The sequence below is a fragment of the Moschus berezovskii genome, chromosome X, assembly GCF_049115385.1.
Source record: "Moschus berezovskii isolate FMDL1 chromosome X, NW_MosBer_1.0, whole genome shotgun sequence".
Classification (NCBI taxonomy): Eukaryota; Metazoa; Chordata; class Mammalia; order Artiodactyla; family Moschidae; genus Moschus; species Moschus berezovskii.
The window spans coordinates 38,198,836-38,216,135 of NC_142488.1; the positions used below are offsets into that span (position 1 = coordinate 38,198,836).

At 44.0% G+C, this 17,300-nt stretch overlaps 1 protein-coding gene across 9 annotated transcripts in view; it reads right to left on the reverse strand.

The window, feature by feature from the left end:
• Nucleotides 1-6,812: 6,812 nt before the first annotated feature.
• The window catches only part of BCOR (BCL6 corepressor), a 117,762-nt gene continuing 107,274 nt past the window's right edge, over nucleotides 6,813-17,300 (reverse strand). For 4 of the 9 annotated variants that reach the window (XM_088834108.1, XM_088834109.1, XM_055437863.2 and 1 more), the window contains 5 exons: nucleotides 13,994-14,160; nucleotides 12,788-12,933; nucleotides 12,301-12,396; nucleotides 11,947-12,103; nucleotides 9,627-10,796 (listed from right to left, as the gene is read on the reverse strand). In XM_088834108.1, the coding sequence (XP_088690234.1) occupies nucleotides 10,505-10,796; nucleotides 11,947-12,103; nucleotides 12,301-12,396; nucleotides 12,788-12,933; nucleotides 13,994-14,160 (858 nt within the window). In that variant the 3' untranslated portion in view covers nucleotides 9,627-10,504. Of the gene's footprint in view, nucleotides 7,773-9,626; nucleotides 10,797-11,946; nucleotides 12,104-12,300; nucleotides 12,397-12,787; nucleotides 12,934-13,993; nucleotides 14,161-17,300 lie in introns of those variants that run through there. The other 5 variants (XM_055437860.2, XM_055437859.2, XM_055437861.2 and 2 more) reach the window with 3 other exon arrangements.

Sequence of the window (17,300 nt, forward strand, 5' to 3'; positions counted from 1 at the left end):
GGCAACAGCCCCCAGGGAAGTGTGACCTTGACTGGAATGCAGTAGTGGTTCCTGAGCAGAAAGACAGCCGGGGCCTTCCATGAAATATACTCCCTGTGCGGCAGGACTGAACAGTGGGCTCTCCTGCCTGGCACACCCCTCCCCAGCAGCTTGGTTCTGCCTGCCTGCCTGGCTGATCAATCCTCCCATTTGTCCAAACCAGAGGGCTCTGGGAAGGAGGGTGTTGTGGACTGAATGTTGGTGTCCCCCTCAAATTTCATGTGTTGAAAGCTTAACCCTCAGTGTGCTGGTATTTGGTGATGGGGCCTTTAGGAGGCAATCAGGTCCTAAAAGTGTAGAACCCTCATGAACGGGATTAGTGCCCTTTAAGAAGAGGCCAGAGAGCTAATTAACTCCTTTCTGCCATGTGAGGATGCAAGGAGAGGTTGGCAATCGGCACCCCCGAAGAGGGCCCTCCCCAGAACCCAACCATGCAGTCACCCTGATCTGGAACTTCTAGCCTCCAGGACTGTGAGAAAGAAATGTCTCCTGTTTGTAACGTCTCCAGTCTATGGTATTTTGTTACAGCAGCTTGAATAGACGAAGACAGCCCCCTCCCCTGAACCAGACCCGAATAGAAACCCCAACTTCTGAACCTGGGCTTTGGCAAGGGTCTTAGTGGGGAGGGGCTGCACAACTTTTGGGGCCTTGTTTCTGACAGAATCCTAAGACCTTTTAGAAAAGGAAGAAGAGTGACAAGCTAATAAATGTTTTAACCTGTCTTTGTTTCATCTTTCTCTGTGGCAGCAGTTATGAGAGACATTGAAAAGAGTCTGAGATGAGAATTACATTTTCTTTTCTTTCCCCTCCCCAACTTATTATTTTGAAATTTTTCAAACCTATGAAAAGTTGGAAGAACAGTTTAATACACCCTTTGCCTAGATTCACCAATTATTATTTTGCTTTTGTTATCTGGGTGTGTGTATAGTCTTTTTCGCTGAACCATTTGAAACTAAATTACAGACATCATGATAATTCTCCCTTAAACACCCTAGAATACATCTTCTAAGAATAAGAACATTTTCTTACAAAACCACAATGCTGTTATCACTCCTAAGGAAATTTACATTTATTCAATAATACCTTCTAATTTATAGTCTTTACTTCAATTTCCCCATTGACTCTATAGTGATAGAAACCACATCATTGGTTGCCTGGGGTGAGGAGAATGTTGAAAGCAAAAAGGCACAAGGGAACTTTGGGGGGTGATGGAAATATTAGATTCTTGATTGGGAGTGGTGGTTACATGGGTGTAAAATTGTCAAAACTCATAGAACTGTACATTTTAAATGGGTGTCTTTTATTTTATCTAAATTATACCTCAATGAGATTGAATTTAAAAAATTTTCCCAGTAGTCACAAAAGTGTTTATTAACTACTTTTTCCCTGATCTAGGAAACTATCAAGGTTCATGCATTACATTTCATTGTCTTGTCTCTTCAAACTTCTCTAATCTAGAATAGTCCCTCCTGCTTTTTTTTTTTAAACTTATTTATTTTTTACTGATTTATTTATTTTTTTTAGTTTTTTTTTTTCCAAAATGCTTTTTTTTTTTTATGGCAGTGATTAAGAAATAGAAATAAAGCCAGATCACTTGTTTTACAGAATGCCCCACATTCTGGGTTTATCCATTTCCTCATGATGGGATCCGGTTCTGCATTTTTGACAAGAACACTGCGGAGGTGATGCTGTGTCCTTTTTATTCTTACTCATCATGTTGGGAGGCATATGGTACCAGTTTTTCCTCTCCAGGTGAAGCTCACATTGTCAGCTAAAGACCCAGAGTCAGCCATTTCTTTAAGCAACCCCTGGTTCTTGATAGTGGCGAATGGTATTTAGAAACCAAGAACTTGCTCCTGGATGTGTTCATTGCTACTGGGGTATCAATGTTTTGGAGGCCCTTTTAGTAGGCAGACAGAGCTTGGAAATCCAAGTTGTATTTGTTTAAATATAGAGTTGACAATTCAAATCCAACACCACAAGTTTCCTTCTCCTTTCTGCACATTTCATATTCATATCTCCCTTCTCACACAGAGCTCACGACATTACCAACATATTTATCATTTGCTCTATCTTATAATGTATATAAAGTTAAAAATACTTTCAATAAAATACAATATTAATACAAGAATCACTACAAGAAATCTGCTAAGTAAATTTCATGATATCTTTGCAGTTATTTTTGTTCTTAGAATATATTCCACTACGGATGTACACTCTGTGTACTGTTTAAAACTGACTTGAGCTAATTCTTTTCTCTGTGTGGTAATATTGTCAATGGGATACAAAGTGTCATTTGTTCCTGTTTATATTCAAATTCAGCATTTATCCTTATTCATCTATTTTTGTTTTTTGAACATTAAAAACTATATAATAGGCGTACACAGAGTGTCTTGCCCCATTCCTGACTGAGCTTTTGTCATTGAGGACTAGCGTTTGCCATAATTTCTCTTTCAGACAGTTTTCCAGTGAAGAGGTCATCACCAGATGGTAGAGATAAGGAAGGAAAACAAATCTATCTGCAAGAATTTACAAACTATGTGATGAGACAGGATCATTTCAGGGTCTTTTTTTAAGTATACAACTTTTTAGAAAGGGGAATCTAAGCATTTATCTAGTGCCTACTACCTGTTGGGCACTGTGCTTGGTGTTCTCATTTAATCCTCACAACTCAGAAAGACAAGTGTTGATGTTCATTAGAACCAACAAAAAAACTTTATTGTGGAAAATTTCAACTATACCCCAAAGTAGAGAGAGTAGTGCAAATAAACCTCAATGTACCCATCATCCACATCAATTACCAACTGATGATCAGGCTCGTTTTGTCTATACTTACCTCCACCTTCCCCCATCTCCTGGATGATTTTGATACAAAATATCCTGTCATTTTATCCACAAATATTTCAGCATGTATTGTTAAAAGATAAGGTCTCTACTAAAAAAAAAAATAAGACTTAGTGTTCCTATTTCTCTGGTTTTCACAAATATTTCCTAGTTTTAGTTTGTTCAAATCAGAGTCTAAGATCCTTATTTTACAATTCTGGTATTTCTCTTAAGTCTCTTGTTAGTCTGTGGTTCCCCCTCCGCCTGTTTTTTTGTTTTTTTTCCCCACTTACAACTTGAAGAAACCAAATCATGTGCCTTATAGAGCTTCAATTTGGCTTTTGCTGAATGCATACACATACTGTCCTAACATGTTCTTTTCTTTTATTTCTGGTAAATTGCAAAATAAATCTAAACACTGTCCAGTATGGTAGCGCCTTGCCATACAAGTAGCTACTGAGCACTTGAAATGTGGCCAGTCCAAATTGATATACACTGGATAATCCAATAAGATATACATTGGATTTCAAAAAAAGTTTTAGTAGAAGAAAATAAAAGTATCTGATTAATAATGATTTTATGGGCTTCCCTGGTGGCTCAGTGGTAAAGAATCCACTTGCTAATGCAGGAAGCACGGTTTCGATTCTTGATCCAGGAATATCCCACATGTCGTGAAAAAACTAAGCCCATGCGCCACAACTACTGAGCCTGTGCTCTAGAGCCTGGGAACTGCAACTGCTGAGCCCACGTGCTGCAACTAATGAAGCCTGCATGCCCTAGAGCCTGTGCTTGGCCACAAAAGAAGCCACTGCAATGAGAAGCTCCTGCACCACAATTAGAGACTAGCCCCCAACTTGCTGCAACTAGAGAAAAGTCCACGTGGCAATGAAGACAGCCAAAAGTAATAAAAAAAAAAAGCCAGTCGAGACGTTATACCTTTAAAAAAAAAGAGATTTTTATATTGGTAACACTTTGAAATGGTAATACTTTGGATACATTGAGTTAAAATATAAAAATTAATTTCATTTTTTCCCCCACTTTTAAAAATGTACCTGCTAGGGAATTCCCTGGTTGTCCAGTGGTTAGGACTCATGTTTTCACTGCCAAGGTTGGATTCAATCCCTGGTTGGGGAACTGAGAGCCTGCAAGCAGTGTAGCACGGCCAAAAAAAAAAAAAAAAAAAAACCTCTAGTGAACTAAAGAGCCTCTCGATGAAAGTGAAAGAGGAGAGTCAAAAGGTTGGCTTAAAGCTCAGAAAACTAAGATCATGGCATGCAGTCCCATCACTTCATGGCAAATAGATGGGGAAACAGTGGAAACAGTGGCTGACTTTATTTTTCTGGGCTCCAAAATCACTGCAGATGGTGATTGCAGCCATGAAATTAAAAGACGCTTACTCCTTGGAAGGAAAGTTATGACCAGCCTAGACAGCATATTAAAAAGCAGAGACATTACTTTGCCAACAAAGATCCGTCTAGTCAAGGCTATGGTTTTTCCAGTGGTCATGTATGGATGTGAGAGTTGTACTATAAAGAAAGCTGATCGCCGAAGAATTGATGCTTTTGAACTGTGGTGTTGGAGAAGAGTCTTGAGAGTCCCTTGGACTGCAAGGAGATCCAACCAGTCCATTCTAAAGGAGATCAGTCCTGGGTGTTCATTGGAAGGACTGATGTTGAAGCTGAAACTCCACTATTTTGGCCACCTGATGGGAAGAGCTGACTCATCTGAAGAGACCCTGATGTTGGGAAAGATTGAAGGTGGGAGGAGAAGGGGACAACAGAGGATGAGATGGTTAGATGGCATCACCGACTAAATGGACATGAGTTTGGGTAAACTCTGGGAGTTGGTGATGGACAGGGAAGCCTGGCGTGCTGCGGTTCATGGGGTCACAAAGAGTCAGACATGACTGAGTGACTGAACTGAACTGAAAAAAAAAAAGAAATAACCCAAAACACCTCTAAAAAAATGTAGCTACTAAAATATTTTAAATTACACATTTGACTTACATTGTATTTCTATTAGGCAATGCTGCTCTGGAGGCTCATCCATTTCAGGTTCAATTTTTTGGTAAGACTACTTAATAGGAGGCGAAGTGTTTGCTTATCAGGAGGCTCAGAATGCCTGGTTGTTCCTTTTTGTGTTTTCTATTTTTGGTAATGTTGGCATTTATGACTGGTCATTGCCTAGATCTATTTCATTAAGGGTTGTAAAATGGTAACACCTTGCTGAAATACTATTATAAAGCAAAACATTTCATGGAGGAAAGGCAGAGAAATGCTTAATTTTTCCCCTTCTATTTGCCAGTTTTGAAAGAATGAGGTTTTCCCTAACATTCCTCCAAAGACATCAATGAGTTTGTTGTTTTATATACCATTATGAACTCTTGGATTTGAACATATTTAATGTGTACAGTACTCTCCCCCTAATCAATGAGGGATACATTCCAGACCCCTCGGTGGATTGCCTGAAATTAGAGATTTGATGACCCAGCTGGCTACTAAGTGACAAAAGGGCAGGTAGCATATATAGCATGGAAAAGTTGGACAAAGGGATATGTCCTGGGCAGGACTGAGCACAATTTTATCATGCTACTCGGGACAGTGTACAATTTAGAACTTAGGAATTGTTTCTGGGATTTTCCATTGAATATTTTTGGATCAAGGTTGACCATGGGTGACTAAAACCCTCAGAAAGCCAAACTGCAGATTGGGGGTAGATGGAGGGGAACTACTCTGTATTTGTTGCAGTATCCTCATTGATGCTAAAAGTGGCCTGTATTTATAGGGGCTTCTCCAAGTTGGCTACTGAATCTCTGACACAGCCCCACCAGCTTATACTGTGTGTATATCCATACTCCCTGCCAACTTGCACTGCAATCAACCATTTCTCAAAGGAACCTCAATTCTCTTTAAGTGGGAAAAGGTATTTAGCATCCAGTCTGGGAGTTGTCACTAAATTGTATCTGATTCTTTTGCGACCCCATGGACTGGGCCCCTCAGCCCATAGGATTTTCCAGGTAAGAATACTGGAGTGTGTTGCCATTTCCTTCTCTAGGGGATCTTCCCGACCCAGGGATCAAATCTGTGACTCCAGCATTAGCAGGCAGATTCTTTACCACTGAGCCAATGGGAAGCCCAATTCAAGATCAGGACTACTTGATTTCTTTAGTTTTTGGTTGCGCCACACTGCTTGCAAGATCTTAGTTCCTCGACCAGGGATTGAACCCATGCCTTCAGCAGTGAAAGCACTAACCACTGGACTGCCAGGGAATTCCCAAGGACTGCACACTTTTTCTTTAACCTTACCAACCCTATATTTGCATCTCCTTTCTCCCATGTAGAAAACCCCATTTCTCAACCATGCCAAATAACTTTTTTGCTTCCTCTCACAACACAAACAGGACAGTCTCAGCATCACAATGCAGACACTATCAATCAGCTAGGATAGGATTAGTGAAAATAAACCAATTTATTAATTATTTAAGAGTTTCTGCACTCTTCTGTCCTTAGGGCAAGGGATTATATAGGCACTTTACTGTTTTAAAGTCACTTGAAATAGTTCCTTTCTGTGTGGTAACACTTCCAACTGGATGGTTAGGGTTTGTTTGTTTTTTGACATTGCTTTTGGTTTATAAATATGTAAACTCTCAAGTCGAATTGATATTACAAGAACATTCAGAGGAGTGAAGCTTCCACCCCTTTCCCCGGCAGCTTGTTCTTTACCCAGCGGTAACCATTTCTAAAGCGAATTAGAAAGCTGGCTCTTAATTCCTTATACAGTTGGCTTAGTATCACAGTGAGGATGTATCACTATAACTTCAAACAGGGACCGGCTGATGGGCATTTGGGTGTTTTCAGCCTTTTGCTGTTACACTATTGGGCCAACTTGACAAGGAAGATGTCCAAGTGCACACCTATGGTAAGTGAGATTTAGTGCGAGTAGTAAAAAAACTCAAAAGAACAGTGGCTTCAACAGAATTGTTTATTTTTCTCGAACATAAAAGGTAGGCAGAGCAGGGCAGCACAGGGCAGGGCTGATGTGATGGTTCAGGGACACTAGGTCCTAAGGGACCCAGGCTCCTTAAGCACACTGAATGCTCGACTTCCATGCTTCATGGTCCAGGGGGGCTGCTGTGGCAGTATCTGTCACAACCACATTGTAGCCAGGAGATAGGATAGGATGAAGAGCATGCCCTCAATCTTTACACCTTCAGAAGAACCTTACTTCTATTCTCCACCTGTGCCATGAGGGATTCTGTACCTGGGAGCCTGCTACAGCTAGTATGATCTCATTTGCACTGGTGTCTTCACTATGGAAAGCTACTCTACACCCAGTGGGATGTCGTCTCTACCGGTGTTCCCTGTACTCCCATGGAGGGGGGCAGGGTGCATCCACACCTATGGCACCTCCTCTTAACTGCTGGGGAGCTCCTTGACTTCGAAACTTTTCTAGGCCACGGACAGCTCATTTCTGCCTAGAATCAGTTCTTTAGCTGTTTTTCATCCGCGTTTTCAAACACCTGATGTTTCTTACAGTAAGTGTTCTAACTTACCAATGGCTCCTTCAACTGCACGAACCATAACCTTAAATGTCTCCTAAACCAAGCCCATAACCTCCCCTGCACCCCTTAAACCTATGGCTCCCACCTATTTTCTTGACTTAATTAATAGAATGACCTTAATCCAGAAGAGAACCTCAGTTGGTCACCAGCCCACCCGTTAACTCCAGCCCAAATGCAAATACAAAGAGCCGAATACCCTGGAGTTGTTACTCTTTGTTTTAATTTGGGCTCTTGGGGGCCCCTATTTACCTGCAATTCAGGCTCACCAGTGCTTTTTCATTTCAATCATTTCTGCAGGTCTGTTTTGCTTTGTGGGTGACCATTCCCACTTGCTGTCTGAGATGACTTCCTAAAAAACAAAAGTTCAGCAAAACTGTTAACACTGCTTTTAACTTTTCAGGTGGGGAATGGGAGAAAGGGTTGGTTTGGGATGACAAGAACCTCTATTTCTGAAATGTTGAGATTCTTTTTTTAAAAAACAATCAGTGTATTTTTTTTATGATCAAAAAAATAAATAAAAGGGGTCCTTGGTGGCTCAGTGGAAAAGAATCCACGGGCCAATGCAGAAGACATGGGTTTGATCCCTGGGTCGGGTAGATCTCACATGCAACTAAACCTGTGCGCCACAACTATTGAGCCTATGCTCTAGAGCTCAGGAGCTGAGAATACTAAGCCCACATGCCACAACTACTGAAGCCCACATGCTATAGAGCCCATGGTCTGCCACCGAAGTAAGAAGCCCACACATTGCAATAAAGAGTAGCCCCCGCTCGTTACAACTAGAGAAAGCCCACACAGCAAGACCCAGCACAGCCAAAAATGAATTTTAAAATATATATATTTAAAACTAATAAATAAAGTGGATAAATTGAGGACACTGTTCTCTGATTTCCTTGTCTTCAGAATACATCCCAAACTTCATTTGGTACTCACCAACAATGGGTTCCTGATGCGAAGAACCAACTCATTGAAAAAGACCCTGATGCTGGGAAAGGTGGGAGGAGGAGAAGGGGGCAACAGAGGATGAGATGGTTGCATGGCGTCACTGACACAATGGACATGAGTTTGAGTAAGCTCTGGGAGTTGGTGATGGACAGGGAAGCCTGGTGTGCTGCAGTCCATGGGGTCACAAACAGTTGGCCATGATGGAGCGACTGAACAATGGGTTCTCGTCTCACATATGACAGTACTGGATTTCCCTGTTCCCACAAATGGCTCTTTCCCCACCTGCCAGGTCACAGAGCTTACAGGACCCCTTCCTCCCCATACATTAAGACCCCACTCAAGTACATCATCCCATGGCCCCTTCCATCTTCTCTGCCTAGGTGTTCTCAGAGTTCACTATAAGACTGAAAACCACTAAGAGCATTCTGATCACAAACGGATTTGATACAAGGAATCTGTAGGAGGGCTGGAGGAATGTGTCAAGGACGACACCAGAACCACCAGATTGAGGTTGTCATCCAGGCATTACCACAATCACTACTGCATCTCATTACTCACAAAGCTAAAGACCCACTGTTGAAAGGCTGATTGAGTCACTCCAACTGTCCAGCATGTCTCCTTAACCTACACCTCTCCCTCACTCTGCCTTCCGAACCTAACCATGATTCAGAATTTTAGCTGCAAGGGATTCTAGTAATATTCAGGTTTCTAGCCTCTACAATAAAGAAAGGAATTAAAAGATGCAGGATGGAAACTGAGTGCCAACTGATAGTACCCAACAGGAATACTGCTGTAAGAAGTAAGAGCAGGAGAATAGCAGAGTGGTCATAACTACAAGCCTCGACTATTAGGCCAAGCAGGTTTGGACTTGATACTAAAACGTAACAGAAAACCATGAGGTCTGGAGGGAAAAGTGGCTATAATAAAAGTCCTGTTTCTGAAAAAATACTCCTAAACGGTTAGCCATGATGAAGCTTCTGTAGTCCATCAAGGTCAAAGGCAACCTAAAAGCTTTCTAGGCCATCAGAGATTAGGTAGAGAAGGATCTGAGAACCATTAAAATATGTCTATGAATTGAGCAATCGGGATAAAACTTCAAATTGTCTTCTGAGTCTCACTTCCCTGAAATCCTCTAGTCTGTTTCAGTTCATAGAGATTATAAACTGGCCTCAAGTTATCTATAGGGAACTGACCATCAACAACACTTAAAAAATTGACAACAGTAATATTTTAGGAAAATACATAGGACACAAGGTACTTCAATTTTCTCCTTTCCTCAACAGGTTTATTGCCTTTTAAGAAAATTTTTGTAAAATATAAATACAAAGGCAGAGAATTTACTTACAAAGTTAAAACACAGGTTTCATAGATAAACACACACTTCAGAAAATTTTAGTTTTATGTACAATTTCAAGCAACCTCAACATATTATGTTAGTTTTCAATATTTTACAGGGTACAGAAAAAAATAGCTCAAAGTCTTCTTTAAATAAGAGCATAAAATGTTTAAACATATAAACAATCCGGTTTGATGCGTGAAAACTAATTTCACAGCTTTTAAATTAGGATATAAAAGTTTCATACAATTAGTTGTTGTGTGTGGATATGGTTTGAATTTATATTACATATACTACTGGATCACATCCAATAGCATTGACCTGGCCCGAGCAGGTACACTGTAAACAAAACATAAAGTTACAACATCGCCAAGTGCCTTCCCCGAATTCAATCCCCCAAACCAACCACATGGTTCTGACCACACTCTCAACAGTTACGGCCTCTGTCATGGGAGCTTTACATGAAATTAAGTCAAAGTGTGGAGCTCCTTTGCCTTGTTTTTTTTTCTCCTTAAAAAAGAAAAGAAACAAATGTTCCGAGTAAAAACAAACATATCCCAAAGCATGTGTGCACTGAAAAGTAAAGAAACATTTTTAACAACGTCATAAAAACTGACTTAAAAGTTTAAAAAGAAAAAAACTTATTTCTGAGTCCTTCCGACTGGAGTCATGTCTCTTATATAAAGAAGAGATGTTTTCATATGTAATAGTGTCCCTTCTTTACAGAAATAGTCGTATTATGACACATATACACAAGGATAAACACTATGACACACTGTACACGGCGGGCCCTGGCGAGCTCACCAGCAGTCGTCCGAGCCCATGTCGTTGGGGTGGAGCCACTCCATGGATGAGCCCAGCAGAGTCTGAAGCTCGTTCGTGAACTCCACCAGATCTAAGAGCTCCTTGCTTTCAGGATTAAAGGCTTCTAGGTCTTTGGAGCAAGAGAATAAGAGGCTTGCGGACACTTGCCGGTAGAACTCAGCCTCCGCAATGGTGACAATTTCCACGTTTGGGAAATTGCAGCGAAATATGCGGGAGGACATTTTCAATTTCTTGAGCACATCCGAAAGCAACAGCCAGTTCCGAGGCCTGTGCCAGAGAAAGAACAGTGGTTTGAGTTTCTGGCAAAATTAAAAGCCCTCCCAACTATGAAATACCGGTCTCCCAGCAGTAACAAGGGCCAGTTACTTCTGCTTTGATTACGTCCGCTCACTCTACTTCTCACTAAGATCTACTTCTAGCGGGGAACTCTGGACCCATCTGCATGTATTAAGAGACCATCTAGGATGGATCAGCCAATTTAGACCTGTGGGAGCAGCACCCATGAATGAGCCTCATCACAGGCTGCCTCAGCACCTCTGGAACTGATGGATACATCCCAGGCAAAGGCTTGGTCCCTCAGCTCCAGTCACAACTCAGGTCACCCTGTCCAAGTGAGTCTCCACCCATCCATTCCCCCCATTCTAGTCATGAGGGAAAACTAGTCTGTGAACCCAAGGCAGATGGCAAACACCTCTGTGATCTCTCCTCTCTTCCGACCCTCATGGAGAGAGCATGAGAAACAGGCAAGGTCGCCTGTCTTTCCTTTCCTTTCCCATACCTCCAACCCTGCCCCTCAATGTTGCTGGGAGTGAGGCTTTCTTGAAGGAAGGGGGTACAACCTTTCCCTGCTGTCCCTTGCCACGCTTCATGAGCTCTGTTCCTAAGAGACCGTCAGCACGAGGACAGATGGACAGACACATTCCCAGGCTCACAGTCTTTAAGCAAGGGGTCAACACACAGCAGAGCAATGTCTCCTGACGTGTTCACTTTGGAGGATTGGGTACAGGGGCACAGTGGCCTCACTAATAGGGGCAAGACTCGATCTGACCCAGTCCAAGGATGCAGAAGATCCTGGGTGCCACACATGGCTTTACTTAATCTTACACAAGAAGAGGCTACATCAGGGTCGTCCGGTGGAACTTGTGTGCCTTGGAAGGCCCCTACAGTGGTCCTTTGTGGGGGGCTCCCAAAGAGGATCCTTTCCCCAAGACTGTAGTGACTGAAACTGTGAGCAATTCCAGCCACTGGCTCTTGTGTCCTTTGGGCTCTGGGGTGTATTCCGATGAGGGCGGTTTACTGGGATCCCCCACCCTTTCCTGGCAAAGTTCTACTGCAGTATGTGAAGTTGCAATTCGCTCACCCCCCCACCCCCTGACCCTCATCTGCTGCTTCTCAACCTCACACCGGGCATGCTCACCCTTGAGCGACGGACACTTGGACATTATAACACGGCAAGAGGGGGCTCTCTGAAAATTCGAATTCGAACGCATCGCTGCAGGTGTTGTCATCATCGTCCTCGTCCTCTGGTCCCGGGGGGTTTGCTAAAACGTCATAACCACTTTCATCATCTGGTTCTAAGGGAGGGCAAACGAGAGAGAGGGGGGGATCAGGTAAGCCAGAGCAAGATCCCAGCTGTTCTCCAAACAGAAAGTCTTTCCTAAGCCAGCCCTGCTCATGGCACCCGCCCCAAGCCTTCATCCACACTAGAGAGAAAAGTTCTCTAACTCCTGCACATCCTCCCCACCCAACTGAAACGAATAAGGCTGCTCACCACACACAGAACTGCCATAGAAATCCCAGGAGGCACTGTTGTTGCTATTGGGGCTGCTGTCATCATCATCGCGACCCTGCAGGTCGTTTAAATAATCTGGAGAGAGAGAGGGAAACGAGGTTAACACCTGCTGGCTAGAGGCAAATGCTGGTGGAGGGTGGGAGAATCTCACGCTGGGGCTGGCCGGTTTATCTCCAGACAAGTCCCTCTGCACACGCCTCCAGGTATCTAACTATAAGCTGCACATGCATCTACCCGCCTTCCCGAGTGACAGTCCGCCTCACCGCCCCTGCCTGCCAAACAAAAGCTAGGCCTGGCCAGCTCAGAATTTTCCAGCCGTCCCATGCAACACTCAAGTATGTATCTGTCTGACGGACTAATGTTATGCCAACTTTCCCAGTAAGTGCAAAACGAGGTGGGGTGGGGGTAGGGGGAGCCTGGCCCATCTAGATGCTTGAACCAGACCATTTCGTGATCTCTGCCATACCTGTTAAGAACTTTTCCATAAGTTCGCTGTGGGTCATTTTCATGATGGTTCTACCTGAGTACGTCGCCAGGGTGGGGTCAGCACCATAGGAGAGGAGCAAGCGGACAATTTCCAAGTGATCATTCTCAACAGCATCGTGGAGAGGCCTAAGAGACGCACGGGGGATTGATTATACCTGTAGACGTGATGCTTGCCTCTAACGACACAAAGGCAAAATGGACTGTGTGTGGTGAAGCCGCTGTTTCACCAAGGAGGGGAGTGTACAGTCACTGCCATTCCACATGGGGAAACTGAGGCACTGTGACTGGCCCACTGTCAAATGATGAATCACTCCATTATTATTTCTACACTTAACCCTTTATAGGACAGATGAAGAGACTATCTCAGGCCTAATTCTCCAATGGAAAGCTCTCTTAATCCACTTAGCCTAAGGAGGAACTTAGGCCATGATGAAAACTTTCCCAATGAACTTAAATAGTGACAGACGGTAAGATAACTTATGGGGGGAAAAAATCCCAACATCATGGAAGCCAACATGACAAGCAATTATTTATACCATTTAAAGAAAAAAAAAAAAGACTGCCATTTCTAAAAGAAACTAGGGGCAAAGTAGAACCTCTCCTGAAACCACCTTGGAGATCAATGATCAACCCTCTGGCTCAGAAGCAGTCGGCAGGCAGGGTGAGTTCTCAGGAGGGTACAGAGTCCTTCCTGTGTCTACTGGGATTGGGAACACGGCCCACAGTCCCATCTGGAAAGAATGCTTTTTGGAAACCATGACCCACTGAATACATTTCAGTTTTGCTCATTTTATGACTGTCAGGAAAGCTCTAGTGCCCCGCCTCTTGGTAGCATCCCACCACAACCCTGAAGATGCTTGAGCTGACTCAGACCTGGGTCTCTGGCCAATAATCCAAGGTCAAGGACAGAGTGGGGGCCAGGGGTGTGGGTGACCACGGCAGATCCTCTGAAGCCACTGGCCCCTGGCCCTGTCTGTACTCCAGGGAACTTTCAACGCACATGTACTTTAAATATGGTGGGCCTGATTACCCATGCAGGCTCAACATTTTCAGGGATTTCTGTCCATGAGAGCATCACTAAGTTTTAAAGTTCTATGTAAATTTGCCAGAAAGATGTCTGATTCCATCAGTGTGCAGACATGGTGCTCACACTCCATCTTTCCTCCTGGGGTTCCCCACCACTCACCTGGTTCCATCCTGGGCGCTGCAGTTGACATCAGCGCCATATTCAAGGAGGTGTCGTACAATATTGAGCCATCCCCTTGCACAAGCTTCGTGCAGGGCACAGTAACCCGCATTGTCTCGATGGTTCACATCACAAATCTTATTCTCCAGGCAGTACAAGACTACTTCCTGTGGGAAGAAGGCAGGGGATGCCATCAGACCACCACACAGTGAACCTTCCAAGGGTGACCTTTCCATAGCTTGGCAGTGCCCACTTTCCAAGGCATACATCCTTGGATGTAACAGCTCACAGAAGTGCGATGGGCATCCTGGAGAGGGGGCAAAAGCTTGTGGGAAGGGCTTGGAGATGCAGATAGCGTTGTCTAGGCCTTTGCTGCCCCGGTGGCCTGGCCCCGGGCAAGCTGCCCTTGAACTTCTCCCAAGCTTCCACAAGGCTGCTGAGAGGATGTATTCAGATAGCCATGAAACCCCTCAGCCCAGGGGCTGGTATGGACCATACGGAGGTGCCACGGCTGCTAACATCTTAGATGACACACAAGGCCAAGTAGAGACCATTCTCCCTTGACCGGTCTGTTCTGTCGGTGGCAAAAGTTGACAACACACGTTTAAGCATTGATGACTGACGCTTAAAGAGCTGAAATCCGCTGAAGAAATCCCTCAGGTTAGAGAAGGAGGGACAGACACTCAGGTCAGCCACATCCTCACACCCCCAGTGAAGACCCCAAATCAGAACCTGGGCCTCAAATGCTATTTGTATGCTCAATAGAATCAAACAGAAGCTTTCTCTATCCATCCTCAAGGAATGACACAAATGCTCCAAGTAACCCCACCCTCTATTCTGCCTCATTCCACCCTGCAACCTACACATCTCAAGAAGCAAATAAAACAAGTCTACCCTTCCCCCTTCCCCGAAGGGGTTCTGTGTCAAGAGTATGCGTTAGAATCACTGTTATTAATCTTACTTCTTTGGCGTGTTAAAATATTAATATGAACCGCTCCCAGTTAGCAGAGTGGTAATTTATTCAATGTTTTATTACCTTGATTAAGAAAGTTTTCAAACACATCGAAAGCATTTGCCACCAGAAAACACGTTATACTTGTTTTCTTCCAAGTCATGCCCAGCACAGAGCTGTCTGAGAGCCAGGGGTAGGCAGAGTGCAGGCTGCCCAATGCATGGTCCACTTGGTAAAGGGGGACAGGACGGGGTCAGAGCAGACCCCCTTGTGACAACTCTTGAGTAACTCATCTGTGTAACCTACAACAGGGTCCATTCTAGCCACCAGTAGACGTGAGATGGGTTCTGTAAAAACTTTTATGACCTTCGGAGGACATGCCAATCAAAGGTGACCACTCACATGTTAGTGAACTTGCAAGTTCCATTTGCTTCCCCATGAACCTAATGGGGCATGCTGGTAAACCTGGCCATCGCTGAGGTCAATGTGGCAGCTCCCTTCCAAAACAAGGGGAGGAAGGGAAAAGGCACACCCATGAAGGTGTTTCTTCATTCAGATCCCTACCTGCCAGAAAGCCCAAAATCCTCTGGGCTCCCGAGCCACCTATCCTGAACCCTGGTATCCAGGATACTGCATGAAGCTGCTGCTCCCTTAGCAGGCCCTCAGTAGCCAGACACAAGTGGACAGCCGCAAGCTAATGGAGCCCCAATCAGGGAGAGGCCCCGTCACGTGGCTCCAGATCAGGTCTGAACACCACCAACTGTTGTGTACAGATCAGTTTACCCCAGGTCCTGGCGGCCTGCCTGGGTCCTACCAACCCGGGGTTTATTTGCTCTGACAATCATGGCCTTCATTGCTACCAGGGCTGATTCAAGGGGACCAAGAAATGAAAGGCCATCAAAGCTGACGGGTAAGTCAAATCTCTGTTCCTGGAGGACATCAGCAAAGGCAGCAGGAGCCCCACGGCCCAGTCTGACCTAACTCAACCGTGTTGATGCTGCTATTTACACAGTGCTTCTCACTGCCCCAGATAAGGACGTCTTCCGTCATCCCACGGGAACCCAGGAGAAGTCAGGAAAGGAAGGTAGTACTATCCTCATTGAACACTTAAGCGAAATTGAGGCCCAGAGAAATTAAACCCCAAGTTCAATTAACATGAAGTACTAGACCAATAATTCAAGTCTTTGGTATCTGGTTGGTTAGCAAGACTCAAAAGGCCCAAGGGATGCAATCTAGCCATGATGAGCATCCCACAGGCCATCTCTATTGGGGTCAGCGGGCTAACCACACTCTCCTAGCTTGGAGGGAGTTGGTCTCTAAACAGATGGCAACTGCTGTTACCAACAGAGAGAAAGGTGATGAGGTCAGGTAAGTCTGTCTGCCCAACACATCTCTTGGTTTATTTTCTCTGCTAGAAATGGGAGTGTTTGAAGGGCAGCCCACCCATTTCCAAACAAAATTGAACTGTTTTTGTTGGACAGCTCTCTGTTAAGCGGCTATAAGCTGAACGCCATTAACCGCAAAATGTAACCATAAAGGCCATAAACCCGACATTGTTAATTAATTAAATGCCTCATTAACTTTTTTAAAAACATGATTTATTCAATTCATAGAAAATTTAACCATTACCACTAAGCGCACATGCACTGGGTTGCACATTGGCATTTTAGTGTAAGAGGCAGAAGCCTTTTTCTGGAGAGGGAAAGGTTTGAGGTCTCTGGCCACGCAAGTGATAGAGCGTGTTTCTAAACTTCCAGAACCAGATTATTATGACATAAAGCTCAAATTGTCTTTACTGCACATGGTATAAGCAGAAAATCACCAATAATGAATGGTGAAGACAAAACTTCAGGAAAACCTTCCCCAAGTGCATTCAAAGCACACCCTGATTTGGTTAAGTAAACTATCCTTCAGTGTTAAAAGGCTTAAATTGTCAAATCTCCCAACTGGGCCATCATCTCAACATTTAAAATTCTGCCTAGAGAAATCCCAGAAAGTTGGATAAAAAAGTTGAAAGCATTCACCTACAAGTCACAGTGATCAGTATCAAAACTGGTGATAATCAGTGTATAACCTACGTGTTGAAATGTACATTTGGAGAAAACCAAGTCTGACCACAAACATTCCCATGGCCTCCTGTGCAATCGAAGGCCAGGTAGGCTAAAAAAAGTATGGATCAAGTGCCCCTTGGTCCAGACCTCAGAGTCACCAAACCAAAATGGAAACTTTCTTAGAGGACCAACAAGGGTCTCGTGAAGTCTCTGGTACCAAAGGGAGACTGGTGGAAATGCTGCCAAGTAGGCTCCCTACCCCATCCCCCATACCAGGAGTATCTGTTCTCAACCACAACGAGTA